This window comes from Rattus rattus, chromosome 3, assembly GCF_011064425.1.
Source record: "Rattus rattus isolate New Zealand chromosome 3, Rrattus_CSIRO_v1, whole genome shotgun sequence".
Taxonomy (NCBI): Eukaryota; Metazoa; Chordata; class Mammalia; order Rodentia; family Muridae; genus Rattus; species Rattus rattus.
Genome location: NC_046156.1, coordinates 127,048,086 through 127,071,128, shown reverse-complemented (window position 1 = coordinate 127,071,128; position 23,043 = coordinate 127,048,086). Strand labels below are relative to the sequence as shown.

Below are 23,043 nucleotides of genomic sequence, written 5' to 3'. Positions count from 1 at the left end.
ATCTATCTATCTATCTATCTATCTATCTATCTATCTATCTATCTATCTATCTATCTCTCTGGGATATACATGGGAGTAGTGAGGGAGAGCATGTGTCATAACACATGTAGGCAGGCCAGAACTTGCTGGCCCCCAAACTAGAACTTATACTTAACTTATACTTATATTTAACAAAATATTTGCTTTCCCACATAACATATTATGATACAATAAAACTCAGTCTAGAATTAAGTTTATAAGGCACTGCAATTATTTTTATAAGGAAATAAACCATGATTTCATGCAAAGCATTCAAATACAAACCCAAAACAATGTAAAGCTATTCAATGTAAAGCTCTTGCCTCACTCTTCTCTGAGATCCCTTACCTCGGAGCAAAGAAAATAATTCAAACAGAGAATTCACTCCGAGGTACGATTTCCTTACGGCAGTTAAAGAGCAAATAGTCCTGAGAGGTCACTAACTGCCTAACTAGCCAGAGTGGGGGAGCAGCCCCCACCAGACGGAAAGCTAACGGATGGGTACTATTCTCAGGAGACAGAGAACGCAGCCCAGCACAGCTCTCCGCAGCTGAGTCTGAACCAACAGCGAAGGCACTGAGTGCTCTGCTCATTCTTACCTCTTAAAACATCATATAAATCACTACGGAAAATGAAACTTAGCAAAAATTACTACAGTAGTGGATCAGGGTTAAATCAAAGGCCAGGGCTCACCTAGCAGGAAGGGATTGATCTTCCAAATCAATGAATAAGTAAATAAGTGGAAGATACATAAATGAATATATGAATCCAAATGTGAAGAGGCCTAACTTTTTAGATCTATATTAGTTATAATCAATAAATATGCGTAAGTAATAATTTACTATTATGTGGCTTCATTTAAAACTGAATAAAAATATCTGACAGCAATCATGATAAAAATCAAAAGTTTTACTGTGTTCTCCACAGGGAATGAGAATGGTTTTAGACAGTTCTGTAGACTCCTCAGTCAATCCAGGTGTATGACCTGCCTAGGCCATGTGACAGGGGCCAGGGGTTCTGATCTTTCATTGGCTTGTCCACTTCCTGCATGGGCAGCAAGATGACCACTATTAGTAGCTTTGGAAGGCGGCTTCCACGTCTTCTGTCTTCAGTAGCTCTTGTATAGATTCTGTCTGATTTGTTAGAGGTGGGACTTAAGTCTAGAAGATATGACGCAAACTACAGCAAAGAGTTGTTGCTGGTGCTGAAGAGAGACAGAGCCTTAAGTACAGAGGTCAGCCCTAGGTGGGCATCAGGAAGGGGAGACCCTTCCTCATCAAATGGCTAACTATAGACCCAGTGGTTCCATTCCACCTGGCCCCAGCACAGATCTACTGCTACAAAGTCTTAAACAGGAGAATGGATGGGGTTCTGTGAAGTTCAGGACTGAGTTCAAGAGATGTGAGCGGCTCACATGTCTGCACACGGTCCAGAGACCATCTCATATTAAAAGGAGTAACACTGACCTCATAAGAAAGCAGCAGGCCAGCAGTCTCTGGACAGGGCTGCCCACCTCCTCAGTCCCTATTCTCACACACATGAATGCCACAGTTGTGTGTGTGGAGACCAAAGGACAGCTTGCAGGAGTCCGTTCCTCCCCTTTTACTATGTGGGTCCCAGGATCAAACTCAGGTTGTTAGTCTTGGCAGAAAGCACCCATACCCACTGAGCTATCTTGCTAGCTTTGGTACTCTTTCTTCACACTTAAAATAAGGCCATTGGCTGGCAGCCTAAGTAGGTCAACACAGGTGCCTGTGGAACCGATATGAAACTGTTCCCTATTCTTCGATATTTTACAAGCTACATGTAAATTGACTTTTCATATTTGAGGACTAAATGTCATCAATACGTAAGAGCATTGCTACGAAAGCAATAGCCAAGCCACCGTGTAGACGACTGAGCACAAGGGAACTTGTTATAGTCCATAATCTGATGAAACACACCTCGAAAGGTTAAGCAAACACTCTACTAGGGAAAAGTGCTATGACCCGGATTTTGATAGGGTTCATTTCCCCATCAAGATCAAACAGAGCAATTAACTGCTTTTTAACCAAATAAATTCCAGTTTGCAGTGAGCATGTCAGAAAAACTTCAAAAGGCTACCTCAGCCACTTCTCTGTAGATCTTTTCCACAGTCTGGCTTTTGAGATCCCTTAGAGGAAAAAGAAGACAAAGAAAGCTTCGTCTGGTTGGCCATCTGACACCCTCAGTCCTACCTGATATCCTCTTGTGTATTAGCAGAAATTCCTTTGTCCAACTCTTGCCAGCCTAGAGAAGATCACATAGCCTTGGGGGCAATGATTTGCCCAGTGGTTACATTTTGCCTCAGCTCTAACTTCTGGCTTGCCTTCAGCCAGTACCAGGATGAACTGCTGCTTGGCAGCTTGAGGGTAGCACTTGAACTGAGTTGCACCTAATGTTGGGAACAATACTTCTGGATCAGCCTTGGTCAGATTGCATTTAGGGAAAAAGAAAAACAATTTTAAAACATCCCCAAACAAATGATACTTTAAGTTCCTTTATGCAACATAATTGCATTCGTTTACTCAATTGATGACACGGGAAAACATATGAAACCAATAAAACCTCTTTTAAAAACATAAGGCCAAGAGATGCAGTAATGTGGCTTAGCAAGGGCTCTGAAGTTTCATTTAAACAAAGAGTCTCCTGAAAAATCAGTAATGCAGAAATTATCTCATTACCATCACACAAAAGAATGACCGCCCCCCACGGCGTGGCTTCCTACTCACAGCTGTATTGGAAAAGGAGGTTCACCAGCAACATTTGGAAAAAGAGTCTTCTTCAGGACATGACTTCAGGAAAAAGAGGGAGGGAAAGCACAGCACCTCTGCCACTGAGAAAGGAATACCAAATGAAGCTATTTCTCCCCTTCAAGCTATCAGAGTGTAACGTCATCTACATACAACACAACAATAAAAACAGTAACAACAAAGTCGGGCAATTTGCACATGTGAAAGTTATTAAATGGCTTACTGAAAATCTAACTAGACACACTATTGCCCACTCACAATCTCTCTCTCCATCCCATTCCTATTTTTCATGATTTTGCTGAGAATTTGATGTGCATGTGTGTGTTGTATATGCATGACAGGTGCGGGCTTCTACATATAGAGGACAACTTTGAGTGTTGTTCCTCTGATGCCACTAACCTTAATTTTTGGTTTTGTTCTTGTTTTTCTTTGAGGGAAAGTCTAAGGCTAAGCAAGTAGACTAGACTGGCTGGCCAGCACACCACAGGGTCAATCTGTCTCTGTCTCTCCAGGCCTCTGACACATACACACACACACTCACACACTCACACACACACACTCTCTCTCTCTCTCTCTCTCTCTCTCTCTCTCTCTCTCTCTCTCTCTCTCCCTCTCCCTCTCTCTCTCTTGTCTCACTCTATAACTCAGGCTAGCCTGAAACTCACTCTGAAGACTCAGCTGGCCAAGAACTCACAAAGACCCATCTCCTTCTACCTGTGAGTGCTAGCATTAAAGATACGGGCCAATACAGCTGGCACAATGCCCACCTTTTTCATATGGGTTCTAGTCAGATCCTCTTGCTTGCAAGGAGGTAGTTTATGAACTGAGTCTTCTCCCTGGCCCTGGAATTTAATTTCTACCATCAGGCTTCTCTTGCCCAAAGTAGGGTGTAGTGTGGAAAACAACAGAGGGAAATGGCTGATGAACAGGGAGAAACCCTGGCAACCCTGGTCAACATTAACATTTCTGAAGTCTGTCTGTGCGAAGCCAGGGAAAGTGAAGTGAGAGGTGTTTTTGCCCTCGGGATCTCTGTTAGAAGATCTTCACTTCTCTTTCAACTCTCTTGACTAACTACATAAGGACTATAGCTACACTTTTCTAGAAAGCTTCCAATTCCAATCAATTTCTGTTATTTGTTGGTGTGTTCTGGAGGCAGGGTTTCACTATGCAGCCTGTGCAGGTCTAAAACTTGGAGACATCCTCCAGCCTCTGCCTCCTGAGTGCTGAGATTGCAGGCATGGTCCACCGCCTCCAGCAGTGAACATAACTTACAGTACTGATGACTCTTCCTTTCATATGCTAGCCTTCGCCTTCAGTGTGTGTGTGTGTGTGTGTGTGTGTGTGTGTGTGTGTGTGTATGTGTGTGTGTGACTCTTATGTTGCTGTATGCATATGCATGTGGAGGCCAGAGGCCGACAGCAGGTTGTCCCTCAATGTCAGTTCCCATCTTATTTCCAGGCAGGGTCTCTAAGTGAACCTGGAGCTCACTCTATCAGCAAGCCTGAACACCAGCCATCTTCAGGGATGGCACCCCAGCCCCACCCTCCCATTCTACCTCGATGACCCAGTGCTGGAACTACAGGCACTCTGCTGCACATTGGCTTTTCCCATGAGTACTGAAGCCATGTCCTCATCTTCACGTTTGCACGGCGAGCACTTTAATGGCTGGGTCGGCTCCCTGCTCTCTTCATCTCTAATCTTCCCGCCATGTCACCTGAACTCCTGAAGACACCTGGATGGTTCTCTCTGCCCTGCAACCACAACGTTGCCCTAAAACTGCCAGAAAATCTACAAAGCTTTCAGCCTGAGGTGCCGCAAAGGCCACTACTGTAGACTATGACCCTGGCCGAGGCAACAATTTCACCCACAAGAGGAAAAAGGTGGCTCACATCAGAGGTTTCTCATGGCGGTCAGGAGAGAAATACCACAGGCCAGCACAGGAGCAAGAGAAGCAGGTTAACCTCAGGGCCCCCAACCTTCACACTAGACCTTTTGTGGGCATCGGGGTGAGAATAATGGAAGAAACAGTTGGTATCAACTCACTTAAAGTACAGGAAACCAAAGAATTACCACTGGACTTGTTCAAATAAACATGTTTGTATTAAAAGGCAGCTGAAACTACTGCCTTGTGTAGAAAAGGCACACCGAGAGACCCGAGCCTGCAGTTTCTGAATCCTCTACCTGAGTTCTGCCCAGGCTTCTTCCACCAAGGCATAAACTCCACTTGCTAACTTCATGGTATCTCTACTGGTTCAGCTTCCCTTCCTCCCCGCCCCTCTCACTCTGTCTGCACACTGTCTGCAGGGGATATCTGAGAGCTCAGACAGACTCCCCCAGCCTCCGCAAGTGCGTGGCCTGGGAAGGCCAGAGCATGCAGCTAGCTTTCTCCTGCACCTCGACTGAGTATCATCCCATCCCGGAAGCTCACTCCTACTGATAAGCACCCCTCCCTAGAGCCAAACAAATCAAAGATTCTTGTGGCAGTCTTCACTCCTCTCCAGAGTTTCTCCCTCCTCCTCCCTTCCTATAAGAAAGGTGTCTTTCAAGTCTATCTACAGGGAAACCTGAACAGTTAGGCGCTTTCCCCTCCCTGTTTGCTCCTCTGGCAGGAGACGCCCACCTTCCTGGCTCCCTGCTCAGCACACTGAGGTGCTCTGTTCTGCTCAGTGGCAGGAGGCCACGTCAGCAGGAAGCAGCATTGGCTGCCAGGTCACATTCAAGGCTGTCTGGAGCAGGGCAGCCCGCAGCCTAAGACAGAGGCCGCCTCTGTGGCTTTTCTCCAGCCTAGAGGAAGGCGGCCTCTGAACAGTACAGGGACAAGAGCTTAAGGGAGACACCAAACACCTTGGTTCTGTCTCCCTGTTTCTAAATGTTCCCCAAATAGCTGTAGTTACAGTAATCCCCCCACCCCCTTTTCTTCCTCAGAGCACTCACTGTACTACTTCCAAATTCATATTTGGAAAAGACCGCCACAAGCCAAATCAAACTTCACCGTGGCTTTCTGGCTCCCAAGCCCGACAGAGGAAATTCTACAAACCCAACCAACCAATCTCAGCAGCCCTGATAGGCATGAGTCAGGGTGGAAAACTTGACCTAAGGGGCTGACGCAGAACAGCGGGCAGTACGGGTCTGTCTGTCTGTCTGTCTGTCTGCCTGTCTTTCTTCCCTCCTTTCTTTCTTCTAAAGGAATACAGTAAATACTGTATACAAAGAAGCTATGTCAGATGCCAGGTGACACCTCACAGGATGGACTCATGACAAGCCACAAGTAAGCCACCCTGTTCAGACACACTGAAGGAAGGGCAATGCCGTCTTCACTAACGTCCAAATCAAACCCATCTGTGGCGACCAACAAGAATGAGGCCAATGTGTGCGAGACCAACAAGTGCAAAGGCGAGCAGTGGAATCTCTGAAGTTCTAAGACGTAACTGACAGATTTCACAGAGGGGCTAGGAAAGACATAATAGATGCAAGCGTAATACTGACCAGCATGCACACTCACACAGAATGCCCACTACGTGTGAGTGGCTACATGCCAATATGCACAGACTTATAAAAAAAGAGCGTCTTGAGGCTGGGGAGATGAGTCAGTGAATCTGACTTTCTGTGCAAGCACGAGGACCTGAGTTCAGAGCCCTAGCACTCATATGAAAGTGGGATTGGCAGTACTGGTCTACTCCAAGCAGGATGGTGGGGGACACAGGCAGGGGCTCTCTGGCTCGTTTAGTACGGTTCCACCTCAAGGAACACGGTGCAAAGCAATAAAGGAAGACAGTGTGGACCTCGGCTGTCAGAATACGGATCTCTAGCATGTGTTCAAAAGTGATGATGCTTAAACCAACCAGTCACAGTTCTGTAACTGGGATGTAGAAACAATCCGAAACAATTCCATTTTTTTTAACAAACAAACATATAAAATGATTATGCAAATACCAAATTAGAAGAGACACACACCAGTTTGTGATTTTGAAGTCTAATCAAATCTAGATGAGAAACTGAAAACCAATTTCTTTTTCTTGATGCCAAGGAATATCTTTCTCTCAGTTTAACATCTTCCAGGGGAAGGGAAACTTATTGTAGAGACAATAGCTAGTCAATTCAATAGACGGTCTGTTTTCCTTGACAGTTTTTAAAGTGTTTTAAAATCAGTGGCATAGTGGGTTTGCTGAAACAATCATAAGGAAACCAAACAGGGAAGGCCTAGTAGTTTGTACCATTCCATGTCCTGGGCCCAGACAACAAAGACATCAGCTCAAGACAAGGGGAAGGCATGGGACACGCCTGAGCACCTAGGACAGAAAGAGTCCCCCCTCCCTTTTTCTTAAAGGTTTTGATCAATGAGAAATAATTTAATACCATATTTATTAAAGATATCAAAATAAATCCACTTTGAGGAACAATGTAAACTAAACACTCATGACAACATTATCTTTAAAAATGCACGTGGGCTGGGGACAGAAAGATGGCTCGGGGATACAGTATCTTCTGGGCAAGGACAAAGAGTAGGATTTGGATTTGGAGCCCATAACCCACATAAATATCAGGTGAGCTTCATCACCAAGTGCACTCACCACACACATAAAGACATTGAAATGGAGAAAATGAAAAGATAAATATAAATTTAAAATATAATATACAAATATACCAGGTATGACCTACATGTGATTTCTCAGACAGTAAGCCTCAAGCACTGGGTACTTAGTCTTGTATTGTCCTTTATATTTGAGAGAGGGAGGGAGAGAGAATGTGTGTGCACATATTTGGATGCCAAAGGCCAATGTCAGGTGAGATTCCTCAGGAGCTGTCCTCATTATCTTGTGAGACAAAGTTTCTTACCGTGCAGGGGTTCTCCTAATAGGCTAGAATGGCTGGCTGGCTGGCTGGCTGGCTGGCCACTGAGTCCTCAGGATCCACCTATATCCGCCTCCCCAGGTTCTGTCTACCACCTACCACACTACCCACTACACCCATCTTTTAACTGCAGGTGATCAAACCTGCAGCTGGAATGGATGTGGCCAACCAGTGCTACAAGTCAGGGTAGTGAAAAATGTCATAAGAAACTTGCAAATCTGTAAGCTAACTAAAAACTGAACAGTAAAGACAAATACTAGCTTGCTTTATTTTTGTTATTAATCCAGGTTAAATATGTTAATGAAATTTCAGAGAAAGCCACATATCACTGAAAGTAGGAGTCTCAAGCAATAATTGACTACTTCAAATAGAAAAACTAACCTGAGCTCTTGAAATATGTCCAATTAGGATTTATTCAGACTGTAGGATTCTTATAAAAATAAAAAATTTTAAAGTGTGAGTAGAAAGATAAATGGGTGATAGGCAGACTATGGGAAATCAGTGGGCTGCTCCCTCACTGTATTGTGGGGAACTGTCCAGGACGGGGCTGGACAGAACAGACACCAGTCCTGTACCAGAAGTCCCCAATGCTCTTCTTGGGAAGCTCAAGGTTTTGTTGGGTTTTCTTATTTAAAAGGAAAGAGAAAAATCACAACTCTAATCAATTGACTTTTTTTTTTTTTTTTTGGAATGAGTTCATGTCCAATGAGCTTTGATGTAAATATGACTTTTTAAAAAGCTGGACCGTCCACAGTTATCGAGATTTGTACCAATGAAGGAAAAGGGGCTTTGCTTTCCGGCTGAACCACTTGCTCTGTCTCCTTGACACCATTTGCAGAGTTGCTTTTCAGCACTCTGCCTCAAATTCTAAAGACTCTGATTTTCCTCAAAGTCTGTCCTCTGGTTAATTACTTGCCTTCTGACTGTTCTGGGGAGCGCCAAGAGGCAGGTAGAATGTACCTGTTGTTCTTGAGTTATGTCTGAGCTGCAGGCTGGCATTTTCTGTGCTTCTGAAGAATGTTAATTGCAGATACCAGCATGGCAGGTACAAGAAGAAGTCAAGAATGATCCATAAACCCAGCTCAGAAAATAGCCAAAGAACACCCCTGCTTCCCTACACACTCTGCTCCTCCTCCTGCACACACACACACACACACACACACACACACACACACACACACACACACACACACACCCTCCCCCCCCCCCCCCACTCACCTGTCTCTGGGAACACTACCTGGAGGTTTGACTATTGTAGACATCTGCTCTGGGAATAAAACAATTGGAGCCTGAAACAGGTCTTTAAAAGCAGGCTCAAAGATCTAACCTCTCCAGTGACCCTCTGTCTGCAGCCTGTGGTCCATGTTACCAAGGAGACCCCTCACATCGATGCCACCTCACAGGCTACTCCCCTCTCCTTTGGCCAGTGTTCCGGGATGCAGGTCCTGTCTCTTCTGAAACATGACTCACTTCCTTTCTTCTACTTTTATATTTGAACCCTTTCCTGTTTCTCTAGGTGATTTCTCTGTCAGACCTCCTCCTCCTGAGTCTTCCCTGTAGGGGTTTCCTGCGTGTGAGCAGCTGATAGACTGCACAGCATTCACAATGTGTTTCACAACTATAAATTTCCTAACGCAGAAATCTCCAAATACTAGGCTTTAAAATATCACTACAATGTCTTTTCTAGTCCTTTTTATTCTCATTAAGTGGGAATTGAGGTAGAAAAGTAAATCCCCAAAGAGTTAATAAAGAGCAGACTAAAGAGACAGCACCACCAAGCCTTCCGAGCCAGAGTCCTTCTCAAACTTCAGTACCCTAAACATAAATAAGACAGAGAAAACATTCAGACACACAAGAAAACAATTCTTCCAACCTTAAGAAATCTGGGTGTGTATAAGTGTGGTATATACATGTGTATGTGTTTCTGTATGTGCAGGTGCATGCAAGTGCACAAACGTGTACAAACATGTGTGTGCATGTGGAGGCCAGAGGTCCACACTGGGTTTTCTCATTAGCTCTTCACTATATCTTAAGATTTGCTCTTATTTTTATTTATATGTTTGTGTATGCGTGTGTGAGAGAGAGGGGGGAGAGGGAGGGAGAGAGGGAGATGAAGAGGGAGAAAGGGTGGGGGGAATATTTGCCACATGGGGAGGACATCCCCATAAAGACAAGAAGAAGGTGTCTGATCGCCTATAGCTGGATACAGGTGTCGTGAGCATCCCAACAAAGGTTCTAGGAGCTTAACTCTAGTCCTCTGCAAAAACAGCAAGCACTCTTACTGCTGAGCCAGCTCTCCGGTCCCTACTTACTTTGCAGACATGGTCTCTCACCAAGGAAGCTCCTATGTTGGCCTCTCACTGCTGGGATTATAAGCTTGTGCATGTGCCAGTAAGCCTGGCTTCTGTCTATCAAACTGTATGCATAGGAGGTAAGTATTTTATATTTTAAAAAATTAAGGAAAAACTAAAACACTACAAGCTGTGCTGTCAAATATGAGAGAGAGCTAGGCAATGGAACCCTATTTGCTCTTTTGAGTTGCCTGACACAAAGGATCTGTGACATTTCAAGAGCTGCAAACAATAGTGTCGCCTTCACAGGTGACATTTTAATTACTGATTAACAAGCATCAAAAGCAAGGAGTTCAGAAGGTGAATTCCTGTTGCATAATTTCTAACATACTATTTTGAAGTGTTGGGATTAAAATGTTAAAACATTTATTAAGAAATTATGGTAATGCAAGTGTGCTCTCTGTAGGGATAGAGGGCAAGAGGTAATAAAGGGGAGGGCTTGTCCAGCATCTGCCCATGACTGGAGTACATCCTTCTGGTGGTCACACTATGACTAGGAAGCTGTTCTTTTCTTTCTTATGCATGTGCACATGTGATATGTGCACAGATATGTACCATGTGACCTGAGGAAGCCAGAAGCTGACATTGAGCCTTTCCTTTGTCACTGCTCACCTCAAGTCTTAGAGACAGTGTCTCTCTCCCACTGAGCCAACCAGCCAACTCCAAGGAGCGCCTGTCTCCATGGCCCAGGGTATGAGATAACAGGTGTGCACTACCATGTCTAGCATGCACCTGCACATACAGAAACACATACACATGCATACATGGTGATGGGAGTCTATACATCAGTACTCTTGTTTGTACAGCAAGCACTACCCCCTGAGCCATCCCCCCCAGTCGCTCGGAAATTCTTAGTGCTTTCTTTCTATGCAGCACCTCCTTTAGTCACACAGCAGTCCTCTGGATAGATGATATCCTAGTTCTAGGGAATGGAAACAGAGGGTGGAGTGTGAACTGATACACTGTGCAGCCTGTAACAGAGACTAATTTCCTTTTTATACATTTTATTTTCCACTACATGCATGCACAGACACACACACACGAGCACACATGCACACACGAGCACACATGTAGGTATATGAGATGAGAATGTCCTCTTCTCAGAAGCTGGGGTTATAAACTGTGGACCACTTGACATGGGTGCTGGAAAGGCAGCAAGGCCCCTTAACTGCTGAGCCATCTCTCCAGGCCCCATGCAAAGGTTTCTGAAGAAAGAACATCTTGTCTATATGGGTGTGGTACCTGCCAACAATAAATCTGGTGGCCTATGGCGTAGGCAGGAAATAGGAGGTGAGACATCCGGGAGGAGCAGGACTTCTGGAGAGTGCCAGGCATGAGAAGATTCATCCAGGAAGATGTGATGGACAGACACACGGCACCTGAGCACAGGATGTCCTAAAAGCCTGTGTGGAGATGCCTGTCCAGGCTTTGTGTATGACTGAACAGCTACGGCTGGGGAAAAAGGAATAAAAGAAAAAGAAAAGCAACAGCCAAGGCTTGGGCTACAGGGAAGCTTACTTTGCATGTGGACAACAGTGAGCTCTTTGTGCTCCATGCAAGCCTATAGCTGTGCTGTGTACCATTCCCATGATGGTCCGCTGAAAGGTTTCAACAGGTGCCATCATTAGCAAGCCTATTGTAAATACCTGGTGAATTGGAGGCTGGAACTCCAACTGATCTCCACAGTAGGACAGCAAGTCACTCGACAGTAAATCATACAGTTACTTTAAGAATACAATTAACAGTGTTTACATGATGATGACAATGACTATAATGACGATGATCAATAATCATGACATACTGATAATAGCATTTACAAGGGATTCTCTCACAATCCTATCTAAAAGTCACAGTCACTGGCCCCAGGTTAAAACAATGCATACTGGCTGTCTCTACTGGAAGGGGACTGAGCATCTGCTGGGGAAGGTGTCAGGCACTGACTGAACCCAGCCCTGACAGAGACACTTAGCCCCATGTGACTAAGGCAATGTACACAGCCATGCCTGTCCTGTCTCTCTGTCAGTACCTTGGTAGAGGCCCTGTGTCTCAGTGTCTTGTGCCTCAGTGTCTGGCTGCAAGGCAGTAAGCAGCTTACTCTGCAGGAACGCTCAGTCGGGTCAGCACATGGGGGACACAAGCAGCTGTGCATCGTGCAGTCCATGTTTGGAGAAAAGGCCACATCAAGTATAACGCAAGCTACGGAGCTGGCATGCTTCAGCATGTACATCCCTTTTCTCTAGCTCATGAGAGCACACAAATCTAAGAATGGAGAAGTTCAAAAGCAACTAGAAGAGCGCACACACACACACACACACACACACACACACACACACACACAGACACGTGTGCGCGCACAAACAAAATCGTTTTGTTGGGAAGCTACCATTTAAGTCCCATGAGCTGTGAAGACACAGCTGAGTGGTATTTACCTATCTCACACGAGGCATGTGTCTGGGACCAGATTCCCCTAAAAGCCCAGTCACTGCCTTGGGTCATTCAAAAAGATGGCAAGGCATGGGGCTAGCCTGGGCAAATGAACTAGCCATCCTGATGCCAAGCTCTTCACACCACAGAATCACTTCAGCCAATCAGAAACCTCTTACAAGTTGCAAAGCAGCTTCTTGTGCAGACAGAGGAGCTCCCATACCTAACCATAGAGTCGTTCACAAAAAAGGAACACCATCAGGAAGTCGATTCCATACTCACCACAGAGAGATAGAGAAAAATACGAAGTTAACTCAGACTCCAGTAACTTCACTGACAAATCACCTAAGGGTGTTTACCCCCATCCAAATTTGGTTTCATTTGGGCCCAGGCAGTACTGGCTTTTGAAGTACTAAAGGCCGGGAGGTCCTCTTCCCCAGGTTTTAAGTTAGTCAGAGAACGATTTCTTGTTAATGCCTGGTTTACACTGAAGAAGTTGACACTACAGTCTCCCTCAGCCTGTAAACCCAGCTATGACGCTGTTCACACCAAGAGGCAGCCTACGATCCCTGGAACCTGCATGAAGTTGTTGAAAAGAGATAGCAGCCGCTGATTCTGTCCGTCCATACCTAACAAACACAACTGAAAGGACAAATACTTTTGAAGAAACAGTAGGTTCTGCAAGCTGAGCCACAGGCTGGGGGAGGGGACAATGAGGAAATTCAGTGTGGATCCCTCCCTCTCAATGGTGTCATTCACAGAGCCGGGCAAGCACAGTGCCCATCAATGACTCTGTTCCCACACTCTGCTGTAGGAGAGTGGCAGAATCAGGGAGGGCTGAGGAGGAGAGAAGGGAAGGTGCTGTAAGGGAATCAACGCTCAGTGTCTCCACGTTACTCTATGGTTACTTCCGTGTTTCCTGCCACAGGCCACACAGGCCACTGTCATTTCAAGGTCTGGAGCCACTTCACAAGTTAGCAGAGTAATGCCACTGTGAAGAGACTAAAATTACTCTGGACAAAATCATCAACAATGGAGCGCCTTTAGACAGTGTCTTTACTGAAGTAATGGTGCTTTCTAAGCAATTTAGTCTGCTTTGCCTCAAACTGTCATGATAGTTACCTATTTTTTTCAGGCCTTAAAACATGAAAAGTTTCATCATGAATAGAGGATCATTATGACAGTCCTTCAAAATTTAAAGATGTTTCACTGGGAATGTTGGTCAATGGCAGAGTGCCTGTGTAAAACACTAGGGGGGGGGCAGGAGAGAGCAGAATGAATGTGCACAGGAGCAAGTCAGGAAAAGGAAGAAGTGACTAAGTGTTTCTGTAAAGCAACCAATGGGCTTTGAGTATCCGTGTGATTTAAGGTTCCGGGGAGATTTCTGAGAGTGTCGAGAGCATGTTAACTCGTCATAATTAAACTCTCACTAGAACAGTAAAATCTTAAGGAATCACACTTGGCATAGCACAAGCTAGCCATGAGTCCACTCGGAAGCCACACTGGACTGTGGGAGCAGGGTGGAGGGCGCTGCTGCCGTCTCTGCTGACTTCCTAGTCTAATCTTAGCACTAGGCAAAGCTTTGCCTTCCAAACCAGCCCTGCTGTGCTCCCTCTACCTGCTCCTCGCTAGCCCAGAGCAAAGGTGGACCGACTGGCAGCGGCCCAGAAGGCTGGCTCTAGGAACAGACAGACCTCAGGCCTTCCAGGAAGTGGAGTGTTTGTTTTGGCAGGAGGATTCTGCAGAGAGCAGAGAAACGGCCCAGATAAAGAGATGGCATGTGTGCACAGGAAGGAAGGCTACCCTGCCAGCGTGTCGGCTCAGACAGGAACACGAAAATAACGAGATGCACGCTGCCCTCTATTAATTCCTGCCTGGAAGCGAAGGCCAGAATCCATATTGATTTCCAAGACCCTTTCCCCTGACAGTTGTTATACAATTTTGTCTGGCCAAAGAAGAAAAACTCTTCGGTCTCTGGTGTAACAGGTACAGTATGGTCCAAGAGATGAAACGCTGTGCCCTTTGGTGGCCCGCTTCAACACTTATGATTCATATTTCACGGAAAACATTGAGAAACAGTCCATCAGAACTGAATCTGCTTTCACAGCGTGTTGTATGTTTCCTGTGTTTTTCTCCCTTCGTTATCACCAAGGACATTCCCATAAAAACAAAATCCTCTTCCCTCAAAGCAACCATATTCTTCCACATTAATCTACACTCCCCTTCCAAGCCGCTACTTAATGACATTATAGTGAGTTTCTTTTTTCAGTTATGCCATAATGACAGTCAGAGAAAGCTATGTGGCAAATCACTTCAAGTGCAAACAAGAGGGCGGACCTCAGTATGATTTCAGAGTTTCCAAAAAGAGCCAGTAAGCAACTCTAACCTTTCCTCACTAGCAAGCATGGAGGCATAAGTAAGCTCAATCCCAGAATCCACACTGAAAGGCGATGCACTTGTAATTCCAATGCTTGGGGGATAAAGACTGTAGATCCCGGGCCACTGGAGAGACAGCCTCGCCTAGGCACTGGGAAAAGGTAGAGAGACCTGCAGAATGATACCCAAGCTTGTCCCATGGCCTCTGTCAGCACACACGGTCATACACAGCCACAAGTATCCGTGAGCACCCACGTGAACATGCACACATGCAAACATTCATGCATGCATGCATGTGCACCACACACACACAAACACACAAAAACATGCACGCACATGCCTGCACTCACAGGTGAAGGGAAAACTGTCCCTCTTGGCCCTGTACCTTTCCTTTCCCAACAATAAGAATGAAGTCCCAACTCGGAAGCTAAGTCTAACTGTGACATTGAACAAAAAGAATTTAAGTTGTAAGTCAGTATTTCTGCTTCCCACTATCTCTTGTCATGAATCAACATCACAGTTCCACTGGCAAGGTGAGGGTCTCCAGCTCTGCCAAGAAGCAGTGCTTCTGGGCCTTATCACCTGAGGCCCCGAGTCCTCCTGCTCCTGGATAACTCTTGTAACGGTGTGCGTGACAGAAAACCACAGGGCATGATGATGAAGAAGTCGGGCTACGCAATCCACCTCACCAGGGATGAAAAGCAGTCTTTGCTGCTCTCAGGCCACGAGCTTTCAGAACATGAAGCAATCATCAGAAGCCTCAGCTTCCTCATGTGTCTGTCGCACTCACTAAAGGAGAACACACTCAATACAGCACGAGTGGAATAAACGATACAGCAACAGGGATGAAATCACGATTAATGGAAGGAAGCCACAGACCCTGTGCCTGAAGTTGCCATGGATAGCCAGTCCCACATTCTATAGGACTGTACTCAACACATGACCAACAGAGCACAGAGCACTCCGCTGAAGGCTGCTGAATTTCATGCTGGAGGGACCTGCCTGAGCTGGTCTTAGTTCTTAACTTGTCTTCTCCATTTCTAGGGTCACCCAGCTGCTCTGCCCTCTTCAAAACCCCAGCCCAGAAGGTGGTTCCTGGTCCCTGTCTCTCCCATTCCATATGGTGCCACTGCAATTAACTGGGCCAGGGACCACATGCCCCAAACGAAAATAATTGCAGAATCTAGGACTCCAGAAAAGATCAAAGAATAGGAAGGCTGGGGCGGCCAAAGATACACAGACTTCATCCTTCTGCTTTAGTCGGGGGCAATTTCACATCGCTGGGAAGATGTTAGTATCATTTATCACCAAGAATCACCACGGATAAACACTAAGGTCCCTTTGTGAACAGAGGATACACTTGCAACACTGCTGTTGCATGCACCAGTGACATGGACTCAGACTCTCAAAAGTCAACTCCACCAATGTTTGCACATGTGTGCGCACAAACACTGCTCAGACACGCTCACATTCACACACACTGCTCTGACAGACACTACAAGGATCTGCAATCCGAGATTCCACCTCATCTTCTCAGTTGTGAGGTGGATAGACATGGTACCTGGGGCTTCATGGGCTCTACTGGCACCATAGCCAGAGACTCAACCACTTTGTTATTGGAGATAGAATTCCACTGTAGCCCAGGCTGGCCTTGAATTCTTACTCGCTGTGTGGCTGGGGATGACCTGAACCGCTGACCCTCCTGGCTCCACCTCCCTGCTGCAATTCCGAACTGCTTTTCTTCCTGAACTGAAAAGCTCAGCTTCAATCGACAGAAGCAAGGCTTCAGCTAGATCCTCTAGTGTCAGGTCTGAGGAGACTGACTCCAAGGTTTCCAACTAAGACTAGCTCCATTCACAACGGGACTAGAGACAAGATTCTATACTCCACATTATTTCCACATGTCTGTCTGTCTCTCTCTCTGTCTGTCTCTCTCTCTCTCTGTCTCTCTCTCTCTCTCTGTCTCTCTCTCTCTCTCTCTCTCTCTCTCTCTCTCTCTCTCTCTCTCTCTCTCTCTCTCTCTCTCTCTCGCTCTCTCTCTCTCTCTTTCTCTCTCTCTCTTGACCTGGAGGTTCATCCTACTTTTTGCCACAGAAGACTTAAGTCTATAGTACTAAAAATAATTCCAACAGCAATAGCTAGAGAAATACAGTCAGCAAAAAACATCATTTATAAAAGTATTAAATTATTCCAGTCTAACTCCAATTAAAATTCATTAGGTTTAAATCTTTAACATATATTCATTTTTAAGTTGTAAATATTGTTCTTACAAATCCAAGGAAGTCATGAATGACAGAGCAGTCTGCTGCTTTCTCAACAATGAAATAGAAAAGGCGAAGCCCACTGTACAAGCCCAGTGCAGCAAAGTAACAAGGACATGCATTCCTCTCACCTGATAGGTATTGTCAAACATGTCCAGGTTATATAAATAAGTCTTCTGATTGATTCCTGTCTGATCAGTAACCAAATCCTGACCGAAATCACAGCTCCATTTATTCTATGCCCCACAATCCCAATCCCTATACGAAGAGCTATCATGAAGAGGTATCATGCTATATCTTCCAACAGAACACTGCTGCAGACCAGGTGCAGGTCTGACGTCATCATCCCACGTCTCCACGTGGCTGGGCAGAGCTGAGACAGATCTCTCCAGAGTGACCAACTGGAAGGAATGCCTTCCCATGCCAGGCAGAAGCCGGGGATGGACTAGCCATGGTGCTTTATGAGACCATCTGCAGAGTCTCACTCACACGTGGAGCTTGTTTAGGAACAAGATTCTGTATTCTGTATTAGGGTAAGCCTTTTGCAGACCCTGGGAGGAACATTTTACACGTGGAAAAGACAAGAAACCTCAGGGGCCACAGGGTAAACATGTACACAGGCCTCCTGTATTCATGACGCTGACTCCCCTTCTGCAGTGGGAGAAGGGCATACCTCTGACTCCCTCTCACCCTAAAGTTAGTCGCTGTAAAGGAGTCAGCTGCCACATAAGTCCGCTACTACCTCTGCAGAGAGGCCACTTAACAAGGAAGCAAGGGGAACATTCTGCTAGAAGCCTTCCAAAACTAAAGGTCACCAACAGCCACCTGAGGGTGTCTGGATGTCCACCTAGCTCTGTGAGAGGAGTGGGACAAAGCTGCTTTGACCTTTAGCTTTCTGAGTCCCAGAGCTCTTGTGTACGGCTAAGGCTCTCCTGGTCCATAGACGTGTTGTCCTAAGCCACCCAACAGAGGATAACTAACAGTCATCCAGTATATAATGCAGCTCAAACTATCAGGTGAAAAGAACCACCACATAGATTTGAGACCATAGGACAGAAAAATAAAGAGAAGATATATTTGCTTCTAGAAAATCACATGTAAACACAGGGGGAAAACTTCCTTCCGTTATAATAAAGAAGAACCTTTCATTAGAAGGTTTGTCAGAAAATTTCCTTACCTTGGATGCACTGAAGTGTCCCATCCTCGGCTCTGATTGTAAAGGTCTCACCTGGGTTGACTTGGACAAGAATGACCTGTGAGAACAGAGAGTCCAGTTACTTCAGGGCCCTGGGCCTGCTTTCTGAACCCAGGTTCTGTACTGGGCTGGAAGCACATGACACCAAACCTTGTACCAGCACAAAATTCAGGGTATAAATCTTAACCCCACTCAAAATTTAGGAATATTCCTAGTGTACTGTCCCATGTTGTTTATATTCATAACTCTAAAACTTGATTGTACTACACTTTCCCTGGGAAAACACAGTTTTCTTTTCTCTATCATGAGTTTAAACACAAGCTTAAATTAGAAAAACAACACACAAAACCTTTCCATGTGGAGAAAAGCTGCACAACACACAACCATTTGACCTGCTGCTACTGGAGATGTAAAGGGTTAAATAACAAGATAGGGCAGATTATAAAATTAAAACGGTTGGAAAAGAACAGCTACATCAAAACCTTAAAGTATAATAAATGGCACAAAATAAACAAACCCAGCAAGCATTCAAATGTTTCAGTAGACAACCTAGAATCAGAGTTTCCTTCACACAGACACACATATGTAACACTGGGACAGCTTCCGAAACACAAGATGGGGGTGGGGTGGGAGTGCTGCAGTCTCTCCCTTCAACAGCTTCCCAGATCTAGTTCTAATCAAAGGATAACAAAAGGGGAAAAGATCACTGATTTAAAACTAGCTACATAACTGTGGTTGAGTATCAGCAGGCCAACTCCAGCTCTGACCGACATACTTGTCAACCCTGTCTGTGGACACCGCCAAGATGCTGCTGTCCTTCCGTTTTAGTTCTTGCAGGAGGCCTCCGCTATCACACTGAAACATCAAGCAGACTGCCCCTTCTCCCTTGAGATCTCTCCTCCACACCGTGCTCCTCCCATTAAGAGCTAGCATCTACTCTGTGCTCTACAACTCCCAACTGCAATGAGTTATCTACATTAATACCTGCCTTCGTGGTTGTTTCCTTCTTTAAGTGAGATGGTAACAGGATAAGATCTGGCTGGCTAAGACCATGCCCAACAATACTTTTTATTGATGGCAGGAAAACCATCTCACAAGTTTCTTTAGCTCAAGAATTAAGATTTTGTAAGGCTGGAGACTGGAGCAATGGCTCAGTGTTTAAGAGAGCTTACTGCTCTTTTGGAGGACACAAGTTCAGTTTCCAACATCCACGTGGTGGTTCACAACCACCTGCAAATTCCAGTTCCAGGGGATCCAACACCCTCTCTGACCTCTGTGGACACATGTGATACAGTATACTCATGTGGGATCATACACGTAAACATAAACTAAAAACATAATAAATGTACAGGGTCCTCTGAGGTGCAGTTTAAATACCAACTTTTCATGTGCTTTGAAACGCTACTCAGATCAAAGTCATGTCATTTATAAATCTTTAACTTGCATATATTTTGTTCGAATAGTAATTCACAGCAGGAGATGCTGGTGAGGCATGAATTTCTTTTAATTAAGAAATAAGTTAACTGGAAAAGCATCAGGCTCATTCCAGATGCTTCATATTATTTAAAGATACATTGCTTTTCTCCACAGTAACAGTGTCGCTAGTCTTCCAGGTTTCCCATTCCAGTTCTCAGGGATGTGGTGGTGGTGTGCCATTTTGAGAACTCAAAAGGAAATCCCTGTAGACCTCCAGAGCGATAAAAGCTTCTCCACTGCTTTTTTAGTCATCCCTTCCACAGGAAAGGTTTGAGTCAGCTTTGTTTTTACATAAACACACCTCAGAGCTCTATTACACTACCTCCCGTGAAACAGCACTTCAATAAAGGAAGGAAGTGAGCCTGTGGGAGGCGGGACCACAAAGTGTAAGTGACAGCAAGGTGGGGGAAGGGATAGTAAGTGGGGAGAGGGCTGGGAGAGTGGAGCGAGGACAGACACAGTAAGGGTGTTAGAGCCACACGGAAATCTAGTACTTTATAAGCTTCCTAAGTTTATTTTCATATATATATAAGAGAGTTTCATTGGAGTTACCCACACACAGGGAATAATGTTCGCTCCAGATGCATAGCTTGACAAATAAAACCTTCAGCGTCAGGTGTGGGATATCCCCCCCTGGAGTTGTGGGTCAGACCCTGTAAAACAAAATAAGCCACTGCCACAGCCCTGGCTTGCCCACCAGAACTTAATGGATAGGAGCCAACCGCTTTTCACAGCACACAGAGAAATCAAGTTGGTACGGACTCCGAGGCTTCCTCGCTGCTGGCAAACTTCTGTAGCACCACAAGATGCAATCACCATCAGCCGCTAGAGAAGAGCGTCTCATTCAGAAGTCCTTCCCCTTGCCTGGGACTTTCCACAATACTGCTGGATCCCATTCCTAGGATCACCGTTGGCAATTGTGTGGGAGAAGAGTTTATAAATTTAAATCGTCAAAGATATCTAGGACACAGAGTCCAGTGTCCACTGGCTTTTTTCCCTGCCCTAATTCTGCAAGCATACATTATAAGCTTCTTCTTAGCAGTTTAAACATAAAGCAGATGGTTTTGATCCTATCATGATGATGCTAGAATTTATCTAAGGACTTAAAAGATAAAAGTATCATTTTCCTTTAAAAAAATGCAATACATTTTTGAGACATCTATACATGTATACAATATGTACATTTGATCACAGTCAGGCCCCCCACTGTCCACTTCACCACTCCCCACCAATTAATCCTCTAAGTCTACTCTGTGCTGCCCAAATACCATCCATCCATTCACTGGAACATGGGCATCCTACCAGACCCATACACATAAAGAAAATTGACTCTCCTGCCCTAGCTGTGCAGAGACAACCTCAGCAGCCATGAGTACATTGGTGCAGTTCTGTCTTGACCAAAAGACACTGCTTCAGTCCAGTCCTCCATGACCTCTGCCCCTCTTCTATGATGATCTCTAGGCCTAGGAGCAAAGGGAATGTGACAGATGTGCCACTTATGGTTGAGCACTCCAAAGAGACTTATGCTCTAAATCCAGAATGGTTGTGAGTTCACTAACTGCCACCTACTACTGCACATAGAAACTTCTCTGGTGAGGTCTGAACACTAATCAAGAAAGATAAGAACTTAGAGGGCATTTTGATACTATGTCCACTTAGCAAAATATATAAGTAAATTCTCCTCTGGGAAGCCTATCAGATGAGCATTCTTGGCCAGATTTCTAGTATCAGGCATGTGTTTCCTCCTGTGAATAAGGCTTACTCCTCTTTGACAATCCCAAATTCATATACTGTTTCCCACATAACTGTCAGCAGGGCCCTGAAAATACCACCCAGCAATATTATGGAAAGTCCCAGGCAAGAAAAGGGATTTCTGAGTTGATGTCTCACTCTGCCTACCACACTGCTTGAAAAGAATCTGTGACAGTTTTCTGTAACCATTGACACCAGGACACAATTCAAAGAATGATCTGGAAGAAACAGCCTCTATTGAAGTCTGTTTGGAAAGTCTGTGTGTAGTCCTCCCCCAAACATCCCTCGGCTTACAGAGTTCAGTGTCTAATCCCTTCTCCCTCACTTCTTCAGGAAGAAAGATGGTAGATAAATGGCTTTTAGGCATCATACCAGCACACCTCTCTTCAAATGTTTAGTTCATGTAATTTTACTGCTGCTGAGTTGCTATGGCAACCAGATTGTAATCTACCAAGCTACCTTAGAAAGGAGGCAAAGCTCTCGCCTCCTAATAGCAATCTCTCTTCTCACAAGAGCAAAAGTCACAGCTGGAACAGACTGTATTGACTTGCCATTGGGTATTTTTAGGAGAGGGCATTTTATTTTACTAAGAGACTGACCACTGTGCCATTGTCACTGTCAAGGACAAAGATAAAAATAAAGCTTTGACGCAGCAGCCCAGAGGCCAGTCGTGAAGGAGCCACCAGCACCAGGCCTTGCATCACATAGCCTGGAGAAGGTTGAGTCATCCTGACAGGTGAGGGAGGGGCACCAAACCTTCTGAGGCATGCTTGTCAGTCTCTGCCTCACCTTTCTCTTCCCATCACTGCCCTCCCCCAACATACCTTCAAAGAGTCCCCTTTAGATGCAAAATATAGGAGTAGATCTACCCCTGGGAAGCCTCTTAGCCTCACTGTTTTCTGTTCATTCATTAGCCATTTCCTGCTTTTCAATGTCAATATTAAACCAATTCATGCTGCGCTGTCTCTTCTCAAAGAGGGAAAAGGATCTTAATCACAGATTTCTCTTTCCCAGAGATGCCGACACAGAACCAAGCTGTCTGAGCAGGAAGCAGGAAGCAGGAAGCAGGAATGCTTAAAACCTCAGGCTACGTGACTTCATGAGATCTGCTCCAATTGCAAAGGCCACTGAGTCAAGAAGTCTGAAGTAAGTGTGAGGCAGGTGAGCAAGGCAATGAGAGCACCTCTCCGTTCTTGGAGACTCCGAACACTCAGAAATCAATGCTTCACCCAAGGGACAGGCAAGGAAGGCCTTGCAGCTCTTCCTTCATAGCTGTCCATCTAACTGCTTCTTATTCATGAGAGAGGAAGCAGGATAGGAGGAAGCTAAGACTAAGCCTAGAGGCAAATCTGTCCTAAAGGCAAGCTCCTGACATATGCCTCAAATAAAGAATATCATCAGAAGGAAGCAAACTGCTTTTGAGTTTAGGGATAACCAGGTCTCTACAGCAGCTTCAGGCTGGCCGGGGCTACATTGCGAGATGGTTTCGCAAAATTAATTTAATAAAAGAAATAAGAACATTAAGTCCAGGGATGATGGTGGCTTAGCTCGTAAGGTGCATGTAAGCA

At 45.2% G+C, this 23,043-nt stretch overlaps 1 protein-coding gene across 1 annotated transcript in view; it reads right to left on the bottom strand.

Moving 5' to 3' along the window:
• Fndc3b (fibronectin type III domain containing 3B) overlaps positions 1-23,043 on the bottom strand; it is a 326,000-nt gene that overhangs the window by 217,162 nt on the left and 85,795 nt on the right. Inside the window, exon 3 of the mRNA XM_032898582.1 lies at positions 18,230-18,305. Coding sequence (XP_032754473.1) covers positions 18,230-18,305 — 76 coding nt within the window. The remainder of the gene's footprint in view (positions 1-18,229; positions 18,306-23,043) is intronic.